Source organism: Siphateles boraxobius, unplaced genomic scaffold (assembly GCF_051911475.1).
Source record: "Siphateles boraxobius isolate OS27281-9 unplaced genomic scaffold, OSU_SipBor_1 12, whole genome shotgun sequence".
NCBI lineage: Eukaryota > Metazoa > Chordata > Actinopteri > Cypriniformes > Leuciscidae > Siphateles > Siphateles boraxobius.
The window spans coordinates 32,750,001-32,765,000 of NW_027508722.1; the positions used below are offsets into that span (position 1 = coordinate 32,750,001).

Genomic DNA, 15,000 nt, shown 5'->3' on the forward strand with positions numbered 1-15,000 from the left:
ATTATAAACTCTGATTATAAACTCTATTATAAACTCTGATTATAAACTCTATTATAAACTCTGATTATAAACTCTATTATTAACTCTATTATAAACTCTGATTATAAACTCTATTATTAACTCTATTATAAACTCTGATTATAAACTCTATTATAAACTCTGATTATAAACTCTATTATTAACTCTATTATAAACTCTGATTATAAACTCTATTATAAACTCTGATTATAAACTCTATTATTAACTCTATTATAAACTCTGATTATAAACTCTATTATTAACTATTATAAACTCTGATTATAAACTCTATTATTAACTCTATTATAAACTCTGATTATAAACTCTATTATAAACTCTGATTATAAACTCTATTATAAACTCTGATTATAAACTCTATTATTAACTCTATTATAAACTCTGATTATAAACTCTATTATAAACTCTGATTATAAACTCTATTATAAACTCTGATTATAAACTCTATTATTAACTCTATTATAAACTCTGATTATAAACTCTATTATAAACTCTATTATAAACTCTGATTATAAACTCTATTATTAACTCTATTATAAACTCTGATTATAAACTCTATTATTAACTCTATTATAAACTCTGATTATAAACTCTATTATAAACTCTGATTATAAACTCTGATTATGATTATAAACTGATTATAAACTCTGATTATGATTATAAACTGATTATAAACTCTGATTATAAACTCTATTATAAACTCTGATTATAAACTCTGATTATGATTATAAACTGATTATAAACTCTGATTATGATTATAAACTCTGATTATGATTATAAACTCTGATTATGATTATAAACTCTGCTATAAAGGCTTCTGCAGTAAACGACGGGTTTCTGACGTTCTGCTTCTCTCTGTTCACGCTTCCTCTGGATCACAGACTGATTTTACAGACACGGCTGTAGACGGAGATCTAACGGCCACTGAGGTTTGTGTTCACGTCATTTCTCATCTGATCTCGGTTCAGAATGAACAGCAGCACTTATTAGAAACTGCTGACGTCTGAATGCACGAATGCAATGAAAGATTGCCGTAATTATTTCTCCTCATGAGCTCGAGACGGACACATGATGTCATTCACTACAGGCTCAATTACAGAAATATGTTTTTATTGTTGAATGTCTGAAATGTCCAGTTTTTATAATGTTTAAAAGATTTGTCTTGGTTATGCGCACTTTAAGGAAACATTCCATTGCATCATTCTTCAAACATTATGGAATGTTACTTTTGAAAGTTCTCTGAAACAAGTTGTTACATTTAAAAAATGTCCAATAGAAAAAAAACATTCCATGAACGATGTATAAATAATGTTTTTGTGCAAGAACATTATTTAAGATCAGATAACTGGACAAACCTTACTGGAAGAACATTTGTTCAAAACTTTACCTGGACGTTATTAAAACGGTTGATATTTGATACTAGAGAGCAGGATTAATATGAACAGCACATATTAATAATGACAGATGTGATCGCTGACGTCAGACTGAATCAGGGCAGAAAACAAGAATGCAATGAAAGATTGCTGTAATCAGATTGCTAATTAAGATACGGCAGGGTTGTTGATGTTCTTATTAAACTTTAATCTGATAATGGCCAATAATCATAATTGTTCTTCTAGAGATGGAAACATTAAGCCTGTGATGTTAATGAGTTTGACTCCCAAACCGTCTCTTCCTCTAATGTGTTTTCGTTATGTTATAATATCGTGTTTTGTGTCTTTTGTGCAGTCGGATCAGGAGGACGAATCTGAAGCGAAGACACTGGTAAGATTTGACAATCTAAATATTAAAACATATACACTGCGAAAAAGTCAAGAACAAACTATTTCAGTTTTCCTCTAGTTTAATTCAATGTGTTACTTGCGGTTTCTTTGTCATTATTGGTGAAAATAGTTTTTTAAGTAAATCCTACAGCAGATTTTTGTAAGTGTGGTTCTGATTGGTCGATCCAGTGGTGATCTAGTATTTCTAGATATTCTCATTATCAGGATTCGTACTTGAATTTGAATTTTCGAAATGTAAGTCCTGGAAAACCCTTGAAAACAGCCATTTTTATGAAGTACTTCTTTTGCATGGCTATGAGTGTGATATTGCTCATATAAATATCCAAGTATATGATACAGCTTTTATTCTTCATGTTAATCAAATATTCATGGAAGAAAAAATCAGTTTGTATAAAGAAAGCAATATCTTTGTCATAGAATCCTTTCAATGGTTAAAGTTACTAGTCATTGCATCTCCTGCACTTTATTTGTACTATTTTAGTTTAATTTTACTTACCTAAATCTATTTACCTTTTTTTTTTAGAATTAAAAGATAATAAAGAAAGATATTGTTTGATAAATGGCATCTCTGATTGTAGGTAGTCCTTAGTCCTTAAAACTAGTGCTTGAAAGTCCTGAAATTAGATTTTACAGTACCTGTCATTATATAGTGTATATCACTACAAAAGTGCTGATCTTCCTCCTTCTTTTGTCTTATTTTCCTGTACAGATATCTAAACATTCTTACGTCACGATTAGAACGTTATTTCAAAAGCTTCCAATAATGTTAGTACAACATTCTCCCACAATGTAACATTCTTTGAACGTTTATTTGTAACATTCCAAGAATGACATCATAAGGACGTTCCGAAAATGTTGCGATAAGGAGATTTCTGTCAGGATTATGAGAACATTTAAACGATATTATAAGCATGATCTGAAAATGTTATGAGAATATTGATTAAGTTTTATAGATGTTAATTAAAGAACATTGTATTTTAACGTACATATTCTTCACGAACGTTCCCTGTTAGATGGGTTGTGGCTGTAATGAATGAATGAATGAATGAATCTGTTTCCCTTCAGCCCAGTTTCATAAGGCGCATTAAAGGAGAGAATGTGTTTGTCAGACACAGTGCGCTGATGTTAGAGGTTGGTAAAGCGTCACATGGACCTGTTTTAATTGGACGCTTCAGTTACTGCCTCTAATGTGTGTTTGCAGGCCGGTTTTACTCACTGGAAATGAACTTTAAAATAGTGCTGGGCAACTATTGATCATACTATATGTTTACATAATAAATGTGTGTGTCACCACTGTGTTCATGGACTTTTCAGTTAATTGTCATTTTTCACATGTTTCTTTGTTCAGTTTCCCGCCACTAGTCTGGTTACCATCATTAGTTTATCTGTATCACCTGTGTCCTATTAATTACCATCATCTGTGTTTGCTATTGTTATTTATATACATTTACATTTAGCAGACGCTTTTATCCAAAGCGACTTACAACTGAGGACTAAAGCAAGGGAGTCATCGTGAAGATTAATCGTTGCCCAGCTCTACTTTAAAGCCTTTTAGTTGAGCACGTGTGTGTGTGTGTGTGTGTGTCATCAGTACTGTGTGTTTGCAGTGCATGTGGCAGATCTAACATGTATCTATTTGAATGGGGGAAGCAAAACGTAAGAAAATAGTATTAAAGACTGGTTGTAATGTTTTGTTTTGCGTGTGTGAAGGTTTGTGATGTTCCTCCTCTAGTCCTCAGATGGTTAAAGCTGAAATACGGATGAATCTCTCTGGGTTTCTTCAGGAAATCGAGCATAGGCCCGAAGAGCTGGTGAAGCATCAGACGAACATCAGTGAGCTGAAGAGGACGTTCCTGGAGGGAGGAGCGGATCGGACGGGCCTGACCGAGTGGGAGAAGCGCCTGTCCTCGTCTCCGGTCCGATCTCCTCGTCTGGATGAAGCTCCCATGATCGAGCCGCTGGTGCTGGACGAGGTGAGATCAGCAGTGTTGGGGAAAGTTACTTTGAAAATGAATGCGTTACAATATTGCGTTACTCCCTTAAAAAGTAACTAACTGTGTTACTTAGTTACTTTTTTGAAAAGTAATGCGCTACAATATTGCGTTACTCCCTTAAAAAGTAACTAAATTGCGTTACTTAGTTACTTTTTTGAAAAGTAATGCGTTACAATATTGCGTTACTCCCTTAAAAAGTAACTAATTGCGTTACTTAGTTACTTTTTTTAAAAGTAATGCGTTACAATATTGCGTTACTCCCTTAAAAGTAACTAATTGCGTTACTCCCTTAAAAGTAACTAATTGCGTTAGTTACTTTTTCAGAAAACATTTTTAGTTACGTTACTTTTGGGTTACTTTTTGCCACCTGGGCTGGGATTATTTTTTTATAACAAAAAAAGTTATGTTTATGTGCAAATATAAAGACCCTTTCACACCAAAATAATAAAATAATAAGCCTCAGGCAGAAGGAAATGCAAATTCACGCATGTACAGTAGAGGGCGCCGCTCAAACAAACCTTCAGCTGCTGTTCTGAATTACGGAAGAATAGGATTCAGGAGAAGAAAGTTTAACACTTAATTTACCAATAAAAACAAAAAAAATCTATAGTCATTTTTGCTTATGGTTTAACTGAGTCAGAAACAAGTACATTGGTCAATAAAGTGAGATTAAATGCATAAAAATGTATGTTTTGTTTAAAATATTTAGTTATTGGAGGTTTGCACAGTATTCTGATTGTGCATTTCACAGATTTTATTCATTTTGAGGAATTTGTGCTTTTTTTGTGCAAGTGAGATGAGTACATGCTCAAATTTAGTCTAGAACTACAATAACCATCATGTTTACACACATGCCTCTGCACTTTGATTTATCTCAACATGTGGACAAGAGAGCTGTCAGTCAATAAATGGGAAAACAAAGTAACTTGCGTTACTTATTTGAAAAGTAACGCAGATATTTTTTTGTATATTTTAAAAGTAACGCGTTACTTTACTAGTTTCTTGAAAAGGTAATTGATTACATAACTTGTAATGAGTTACACACAACACTGGAGATCAGCCGGTGTTTTGTGTGGAAAACTGCTGTAATTACGGCTGAGATGATGTCCATGGATCTGAATGGAGCAGCTTTAGACGAGAGTGACAGATGATTTGTCGTCGACAGAAAGTCTCTTATTGATTTTGTTTTTGTGGCCGCAGTAAAATCCAAGTTCATCCGCTGGAGTGTTTTCATGGATCCAGCGTTTATCTGCACTAAGCAGTTCAGACCAGGGAAAATCATTATGTGCTTCTTACATAAACCCAAACAGCATCTGCAGAGGGAGAGATGGGAAAAATCCTGTTCTCAATCGTTATCAGTGTGTTTCTGTAGAAATATCTTGACATCCTTCTGAATTATATATTTATTTTCAATTAAGAAAAATAATTTTCATCAAGCTTGTTTGCAGAGAATGTATCAATGTACTTATTGAGTCATAAAGTTATATATCACTATAAATCTATCTATCTATCCATCTATCTATCTATCTATCTATCGATCTATCTATCTACCTATCTATCTATCTATCTGTCTATCTATCTGTCTATCAAATCAGTCATTAAACAGGATTCTTATGGTAGGAAGAAAGTCTTGTGTTGTCTGGAAAGATCTGGTCTTAAAGCTTATTGATCTCTGCTGTATCATTTATGAATCCTTTTGGTTTCTTTTCCTTGAGGTCAAACAGGAAGTGACGGTGGTAGTCAAACAGGAAGTGGCGGTGGACACACAGGAAGTGGTGGAGGACATACAGGAAATGGCGGCAGCATCGCTGGAGACGCAGGACGATCTGTACGACAGGAAGGTTGATGTGGTGAGTGATTCATTCATCCGATTCTCTCGGATCTCTTCATCAGACGTTCATGATCATAATGAATGACGTTGGTCGTTGTGTGCGTTCATTTGTCCAGCGTGTCTCAGGCGTGACTAACGCTGCTGTTACTCAAGCTAACATGATCTTTGTGTGTTACATGTAGGAGTCTGACGGGTGGGTCATTATAAACAAGGTTCCTCCGTTTGAACCAGATAAAGTTCCAGGAACGGTTTCTCAAATGATACCAGAAAAGGTACAGGAAAAAGCTGTTGAGTTTCCTCCAAAGAAAATGGCTCCAAAAGTACCGGAAAAGGTCTCTATGATAGTACAAGAACAAGTTCCTTCAATAGTACCAGAAACAGAAAAGGTTCCTCCAAAGAAAATGGCTCCAAAAGTACCGGAAAAGGTTTCTATGATAGTACAAGAACAAGTTCCTCTAATTGTACAAGAAACAGAAGAGGTTCCTCCAAAAGTACCGGAAAAGGTTTCTATGAGAGTACAAGAACAAATTCCTTCAATAGTACCAGAAACAGAAAAGGTTCCTCCAAAGAAAATGGCTCCAAAAGTACCAGAAAAAGTTTCTATGATAGTACAAGAACAAGTTCCTTCAATTGTACCAGAAACAGAAGAGGTTCCTCCAAAGAAAATTGCTCCAAAAGTACCGGAAAACGTTTCTACAATAGTACAAGAACAAGTTCCTTCAACTGTACCAGAAACAGAAAAGGTTCCTCTAAAAATAGCGGAAAAGATTCCTCCGAAAGTGCCAGAAAAGTTTTCTACGATAGCAAAAGAGAAGTTTCCCGAAGACGTTCCTCCTAAAGCACCACCCAAAATCCCCCCGAAGGTCCCGGAGAAGAAACACATCGCAAGCTACAGATTCGTAGGCGCGACGAGCACCGTATCGACCGGCGATCCTCTGGAAGACAAACCCAGCAAAGTCCAAGAAGCTTCCGAGCTGTTTTCCGTCTCCACTTCCAAACCCTCCATCAAGGTGATTCCCGTGCCGGTGGAGTTTGAGAGCGTCATCGTGAGGAAGGTCGGAGAAGCTGAGGATCCCGGAGAAGCTTCACTCAGATCTCCGGCACTGCCGTATCTCGCCAAAACCTCCCCGACAGCCAGAGTGGTACGATATATCGTCCTCGGCCTGGCTTCTCAAACACAGACCAAAGATGGGCACTCGAGTCACATTTTAAAAGACTTCAGACTTGACTCGGACTCGACCTGAAATGACTTCAGACTTGACTCGGACTCGACCTGAAATGACTTCAGACTTGACTCGCTCGACCTGAAGTGACTTCAGACTTGACTCGGACTCGACCTGAAATGACTTCAGACTTGACTCGGACTCAACCTGAAATGTCTTGACTCAGACTCCAGTGATAAAGACTCCAAACTCCAATGATAAAGACTTCAGACTTGACTCGGACTCCAGTGATAAAGACTTCAGACTCCTGTGATAAAGACTTCAGACTCCAGTGATAAAGACTCCAGTGATAAAGACTCCAGTGATAAATACTCCAGACTCCAGTGATAAAGACTCCAGTGATAAAGACTTCAGACTCCAGTGATAAAGACTTCAGACTACAGTGATAAAGACTTCAGACTCCAGTGATAACGACTCCAGACTCAAGTGATAAAGACTCCAGACTCCAGTGATAAAGACTCCAGACTCCAGTGATAAAGACTCCAGGCTTGACTCGGACTCCAGTGATAAAGACTCCAGTGATAAAGACTTCAGACTCCAGTGATAAAGACTTCAGACTCCTGTGATAAAGACTCCAGACTCAAGTGATAAAGACTCCAGACTCCAGTGATAAAGACTTCAGACTCCAGTAATAAAGACTCCAGACTCCAGTGATAAAGACTTCAGAGTCCAGTGATAAAGACTCAAGAATCCAGTGACAAAGACTTCAGACTTGACTCGGACTCCAGTGATAAAGACTCCAGACTCCAGTGATAAAGACTCCAAACTCTTGTGATAAAGACTCCAGGCTTGACTCGGACTCCAGTGATAAAGACTCCAGTGATAAAGACTTCAGACTCCAGTGATAAAGACTTCAGACTCCAGTGATAAAGACTCCAGACTCAAGTGATAAAGACTCCAGGCTCAAGTGATAAAGATTCCAGACTCCAGTGATAAAGACTTCAGACTCCAGTGATAAAGACTCAAGAATCCAGTGACAAAGACTTCAGACTTGACTCGGACTCCAGTGATAAAGACTCCAGACTCCAGTGATAAAGACTCCAAACTCTTGTGATAAAGACTCCAGGCTTGACTCTGATTCCAGTGATAAAGACTCCAGTGATAAAGACTTCAGACTCCAGTGATAAAGACTTCAGACTCCAGTGATAAAGACTTCAGACTCCAGTGATAAAGACTCCAGACTCAAGTGATAAAGACTCCAGACTCAAGTGATAAAGACTCCAGACTCCAGTGATAAAGACTTCAGACTCCAGTGATAAAGACTCAAGAATCCAGTGACAAAGACTTCAGACTTGACTCGGACTCCAGTGATAAAGACTCCAGAATCTAGTGATAAAGACTCCAGACTCCAGTGATAAAGACTCCAGACTCCAGTGATAAAGACTCCAGACTCCAGTGATAAAGACTCCAGACTCCAGTGATAAAGACTCAAGGCTTGACTCGGACTCCAATGATAAAGACTTCAGACTCCAGTGATAAAGACTCAAGAATCCAGTGACAAAGACTTCAGACTTGACAAGGACTCCAGTGATAAAGACTCCAGAATGTAGTGATAAAGACTCCAGACTCCAGTGATAAAGAATCCAGACTCCAGTGATAAAGACTCCAGACTCCAGTGATAAAGACTCCAGATTCCAGTGATAAAGACTCCAGACTCCAGTGATAAAGACTCCAGACTCCAGTGATAAAGACTCCAGACTCCAGTGATAAAGACTTCAGACTCCAGTGATAAAGACTTCAGACTCCAGTGATAAAGACTCCAGACTCAAGTGATAAAGACTCCAGACTCCAGTGATAAAGACTCAAGAATCCAGTGACAAAGACTTCAGACTTGACTCGGACTCCAGTGATAAAGACTCCAGAATCTAGTGATAAAAACTCCAGACTCCAGTGATAAAGACTTCAGACTCCAGTGATAAAGACTCAAGAATCCAGTGACAAAGACTTCAGACTCCAGTGATAAAGACTCAAGAATCCAGTGATAAAAAAGACTTCGGACTTGACTCGGACTCCAGTGATAAAGACTTCAGATTCCAGTGATAAAGACTCCAGACTCCAGTGATAAAGACTCCAGACTCCAGTGATAAAGACTCCAGACTCCAGTGATAAAGACTTCAGACTCCAGTGATAAAGACTTCAGACTCCAGTGATAAAGACTCCAGACTCAAGTGATAAAGACTCCAGACTCCAGTGATAAAGACTTCAGACTACAGTGATAAAGACTCAAGAATCCAGTGACAAAGACTTCAGACTTGACTCGGACTCCAGTGACAAAGACTCCAGAATCTAGTGATAAAAACTCCAGACTCCAGTGATAAAGACTTCAGACTCCAGTGATAAAGACTCAAGAATCCAGTGACAAAGACTTCAGACTCCAGTGATAAAGACTCAAGAATCCAGTGATAAAAAAGACTTCGGACTTGACTCGGACTCCAGTGATAAAGACTTCAGACTCCAGTGATAAAGACTTCAGACTCCAGTGATAAAGACTCCAGACTCCAGTGATAAAGACTTCAGACTCCAGTGATAAAGACTCCAGACTCCAGTGATAAAGACTGCAGACTCAAGTGACAAAGACTTCAGACTTGACTCAGACTCCAGTGATAAAGACTCCAGACTCCAGTGATAAAGACTCCAGACTCCAGTGATAAAGACTCCAGACTCCAGTGATAAAGACTTCAGACTACAGTGATAAAGACTCAAGAATCCAGTGACAAAGACTTCAGACTTGACTCGGACTCCAGTGATAAAGACTCCAGACTCCAGTGATAAAGACTTCAGACTCCAGTGATAAAGACTTCAGACTACAGTGATAAAGACTCAAGAATCCAGTGACAAAGACTTCAGACTTGACTCAGACTCCAGTGATAAAGACTCCAGACTCCAGTGATAAAGACTCCAGACTCCAGTGATAAAGACTCCAGACTCCAGTGATAAAGACTCCAGACTCCAGTGATAAAGACTCAAGGCTTGACTCGGACTCCAATGATAAAGACTTCAGACTCCAGTGATAAAGACTCAAGAATCCAGTGACAAAGACTTCAGACTTGACAAGGACTCCAGTGATAAAGACTCCAGAATGTAGTGATAAAGACTCCAGACTCCAGTGATAAAGAATCCAGACTCCAGTGATAAAGACTCCAGACTCCAGTGATAAAGACTCCAGATTCCAGTGATAAAGACTCCAGACTCCAGTGATAAAGACTCCAGTGATAAAGACTCCAGACTCCAGTGATAAAGACTTCAGACTCCAGTGATAAAGACTCCAGACTCAAGTGATAAAGACTCCAGACTCCAGTGATAAAGACTTCAGACTACAGTGATAAAGACTCAAGAATCCAGTGACAAAGACTTCAGACTTGACTCGGACTCCAGTGATAAAGACTCCAGAATCTAGTGATAAAAACTCCAGACTCCAGTGATAAAGACTTCAGACTCCAGTGATAAAGACTCAAGAATCCAGTGACAAAGACTTCAGACTCCAGTGATAAAGACTCAAGAATCCAGTGATAAAAAAGACTTCGGACTTGACTCGGACTCCAGTGATAAAGACTTCAGACTCCAGTGATAAAGACTTCAGACTCCAGTGATAAAGACTCCAGACTCCAGTGATAAAGACTTCAGACTCCAGTGATAAAGACTCCAGACTCCAGTGATAAAGACTGCAGACTCAAGTGACAAAGACTTCAGACTTGACTCAGACTCCAGTGATAAAGACTCCAGACTCCAGTGATAAAGACTCCAGACTCCAGTGATAAAGACTTCAGACTCCAGTGATAAAGACTTCAGACTACAGTGATAAAGACTCAAGAATCCAGTGACAAAGACTTCAGACTTGACTCGGACTCCAGTGATAAAGACTCCAGAATCTAGTGATAAAGACTCCAGACTCCAGTGATAAAGACTTCAGACTCCAGTGATAAAGACTCAAGAATCCAGTGACAAAGACTTTTGATTTGTGTTGTTGTTTTGGGCTGCCGTCTGACACAAATCCCTCTGGCTGGAATTTGCTGTCGCATTCTTTTATTTCTCCTTTCTTAGAGCAGGAACCTTGTTTCCTTCATCCACTTTTATTCCTCCCTTTATTTTCGGGAATGTCGCTGCTTTGCTTTTAGTCACGACCGAAGGAACGGCTGCATCTGTGTGTTGCGCTCTGGCTGCGGCTGGAAATGTGGGTTGTATTCATAAGAGAGTCACAGCTAACAGAAAACATTCTGGCAAAGTTATGAACAAACGTTATCCGGTCTTTAATAATGTTCTCAAACATCAATCATGGAACGTTTTTGCTGAAACATTTCAGTTGGAAGTTTTTTTTTAATGTAACTGCTTGTTTTAAAACATTCATTCAAAAGTAACATTCCATAATGTTTGAAGAATGATACAATTAAATGTTTCTTTAAAGTTCACATAACCAAGAGAAATGCATTTAAAACATTTAAAAAAGTGAATGTTCAGAAATAACGTTTTCATTACTTGTTGGGAACTTTAGCAAATTGCTCTTAGAACACATTTCTGTTATCTGTGTGAACCAATGCGTCTCTGTCATCTGTGATCTTCATCGGTCATGAGTGAAACGGCTGCTGAAGGTCTTCATTGTACATGAATGTGTTTTCATTCATCTTAATAACTGTGGAACTTATGCATCTTCTACAGACTTTGATCAGTGTGTTAAAGATTGTTTTATAATCTTCATAATCAGAAATTCTTTTACAAATGCAAACATTTAATTTGATTAATTATCAATTATTAGTTAGTTGTTTAATTATTCTTTAGGGGACAAGTCTGTAAATTTTAATTTTTTTAAAAGTTTTGCTGCAGTGTCTTTGGTGATGACGCCACCTGCTGGCCAAATATCATCATAACACTGGAATAACGTCACTGCGAAAATTAATTTTTGTCTTTTCCAGTACAATTATCTAACATTCACTTTTACTTTGAAAAGTGAAATGAATGAAAAATTAAATGAGCTTGTGCATAAAACATCAACTTAAAAAAATAAACTTAATTCAAAGGGGAAAACAAGGTTATCTTTTTGACCCCAACGACAGATATTTGTTCTTTGCTCTACTTGAAAAAGACAAAAACTAAATAAGACAAAAATACAACGTTATTACTGCATATTTGCAGAATACTTTTATTTCTTCTCCGCTTTAACATATTTTTTAGTGTTGATTTTACTCTTTCTAAAAGTCTGCAATCTTAGTCAAATCAAGTCACATTTATTTATATAACGCGTTTTACAATACAGATTCTTTCAAAGCAGCTTTACAAAGATAAGACCAAGACTAATGAAACACTAACAAATGTACGAGGTTTTATTCCTGCAGAACTTATGGGATTTGACACAAACCTCTGTAAGTGTGATAGTCACTCAGCATCAGTGTGTTGGCAGCGCCACCTACTGGCAAAACATTATAAATAACATTACTACTCATCATAAGCATAACATCTGCTGTGCCCAAATGAATCTGCTCGACTACCGTTTGCATGCCTGGCTCTGAATCTGCATGCATTGTTATTCCTAATTAATTTTATTTCATGCAATTCTTTGCACAATGCATATACAGTGCAGCCTTATGAATAAACCCTAAACCCTTCACTCTCCTGAAATCCCCAGAATGCTCTTGTGCGTGTGCGATCTGAACTCATAATGCGTGTGTGTGTGTGCTTTAACGCTGTGTGTCTCTCTGTTCAGCCGAAGCCCAGTTTTGATGAGATGTCTCCTGAGCTCACGGCGCTCTTGCAGTCGACTCGCAGCTGGGCTCCGTCTTCATCTGCGCTCGCTTTACACAAGGTCTAAACTTCACATTCACACACACTGAGATCAGCCGCTCTGAGCCTGTGTTGGTGTGTTTAACTGCACTTATTAAACCACAGATTAAGGCGTATCCGTGTGTCTCTGTCAGACATCTCGTCATTTCAGCCCATCTCTCATCATCTGCCTTCGGGTCATTGGTTAAAGACACAATTCCTGCGTTTGTTAGATTGAATATCAGCAAAAGCAGGAGAAACGGCTTCTAATGGTTCCTCTCGAGGTTTAGAGCAATATTTATTACGGAAAGCACTTTACTAATATAAATTGAACTGACCTGTTGAATGCGAGCATTGTTATTGTTAACTAAAACTACTAAAAGCGTCCTCGTTCATTTAAATAAATCTGAAGAAAAATCAAAAATAAATATTAGGGGAAAAAGTAAACAAAAATCAGAAATGTTGCAACGGAGTTCAAGTTAAAGTAGTAAAATTACTATAACTAAAACTGAAATAAATAGCTAGATAAAAATAAAATTTCAGTTTTAGTCTTTATTTATTTCCAGTAAGTAATTTTAGTGCTTCAGTTTAAACTTATTTCAGATTATTGCCAAAGCAACATAGTTTAGGAAATTCAAACTGAAATAAAAATTAAATAAAAATAAGATAATAGAAATGTAAAAAATAATAAAATGACAAAAACACTGAAACAAACTATAATTTTTATATATATAATAAATAATAACTAAGTATGATAAACAATATGATAATATTAATTAATAATAATAAGTATTAAATAATAAGATAATTAATAATAATAAATACTATAATACAGAATACTCTTTTTAACATACTATAAAAATAAAACAATAATTTATATGAATAAATAATAATTATATATATATATATATATAATGTTATATTATAGTATTTATTTATTAAAGTTAATTTTCTTATTATTTATAATTATTATTATTATTATTAAAAATTTATTCATATGAATTATTTTTCTTTTTTCAGTTTCCTTTCTGTTAAATGAGCCGATCACCTTATTTGATTTGATCTAAAACGATTTTCAATGATTAGACGTGTTATTGAAACATGAGCTCGATCAATAGTTCTGTAGATGTTACTTTTTCTCCACTGATCACATATCTCATATTCTCTGCGTGTTTCTCATGTATCCCTGCAGCCATCGGAGAGTCCGGAGAGGCGTCCGGGAGCGTCAGACGAGGAGCAGCCGGCGCTCGAGCCTCAGGTACCCGAACCTCCAGGGGTCCCCTCGGAGCCTGGTGTGTGTGTGCAGGCGTTGAGCTCTGAGCGAGTCCTGGATGAGTCTGATGATGATGATGAAACCAGTGACTCCAGCAGTGTAAACTCGGCTAACCTCGACGGGCCGCTCACACACACGCCTCACACACACGTTTCCCCCAGTGACAGCGAGTCTGGAGGCGAGAGCTTCTCTCTGTCCACCGATGATGATGATGATGATGATGAAGATCGGTCCCCCAACATGAGCCCGAGGGGGGGGGAGGTAGAACTGACGCCCAGTTTAGAGGTGACCTATGACCCCCACGACCCCGACAGATTCACCCCAATCCTGAAACCCCCCCGACATCCAGTGACTGTGTGTCTGTGATGATTCTCAGACCAGCAACGAGCTTTTACGTGAGAGCTTCAGTGTTCACGAGTTGAAGCGCAGCTCTGAGATCTCTAGAAAGTTGTTTTAGTGAAGCACTTTCCTCTAAATCAGCTTGTGTTCAGTCTGTTCTCTCCCAGAACACCTCATTCCTCCCTGTCTTCTTCCCAGTGTTTGTTTCCATGAGGGAATCTCATTTAAATAGTGCTGGAGTTTAAAACATGTTCTTGTCTTTTTTTCTTGTTTATGCAAATATTAAAGTCCCCCTGTAGTCAATGATTGTATCCCTTAAAACTCATCTTTCATCACCAAAATGACATTTAAGTGTTTTTTCCTTATAATATCTTGAATGTAACTCGACACCCTTGCCTCATTTAGTATGCACGGTTCTATGAATATTCAAATGAGCCCCGCCTCCACTCACTCACTCAGCTCAGAGATCCACTCGTTGACGATCACACGTTGATCTGATTGGTTACAAGGTAGTTTGTGACGTCAGAAACACCAGCGATTTCAAAGCGTGTTTTTGAGACTGTCTTTGGTTCACTGCAGTTTTAAGCAGAAAATACTCAGCAATTCTGTCGACTTATGAATTTACACATGGATTGTGTTAAAGCGTATTAAAAACACCACATAGACATATAAACAACATTAAACGCTGGATTTACACCACAGGGGGACTTTATTCCATTGTGTGTGTGTGTGTGTGTGTGTGTGTGTGTGTGTGTGTGTGTGTGTGTGT

General features: G+C 37.6%; 1 protein-coding gene across 36 annotated transcripts in view; it reads left to right on the forward strand.

The window, feature by feature from the left end:
- Window positions 1-15,000, forward strand: part of epb41l3a (erythrocyte membrane protein band 4.1-like 3a) — a 78,725-nt gene that overhangs the window by 45,464 nt on the left and 18,261 nt on the right. For 6 of the 36 annotated variants that reach the window (XM_077218456.1, XM_077218395.1, XM_077218448.1 and 3 more), the window contains 5 exons: window positions 918-965; window positions 1,765-1,800; window positions 3,605-3,793; window positions 5,530-5,664; window positions 13,812-13,877. In XM_077218456.1, the coding sequence (XP_077074571.1) occupies window positions 918-965; window positions 1,765-1,800; window positions 3,605-3,793; window positions 5,530-5,664; window positions 13,812-13,877 (474 nt within the window). Of the gene's footprint in view, window positions 1-917; window positions 966-1,764; window positions 1,801-2,885; window positions 2,952-3,604; window positions 3,794-5,529; window positions 5,665-5,827; window positions 6,788-12,563; window positions 12,663-13,811; window positions 14,178-15,000 lie in introns of all 36 variants that reach the window. The other 30 variants (XM_077218260.1, XM_077218203.1, XM_077218192.1 and 27 more) reach the window with 12 other exon arrangements.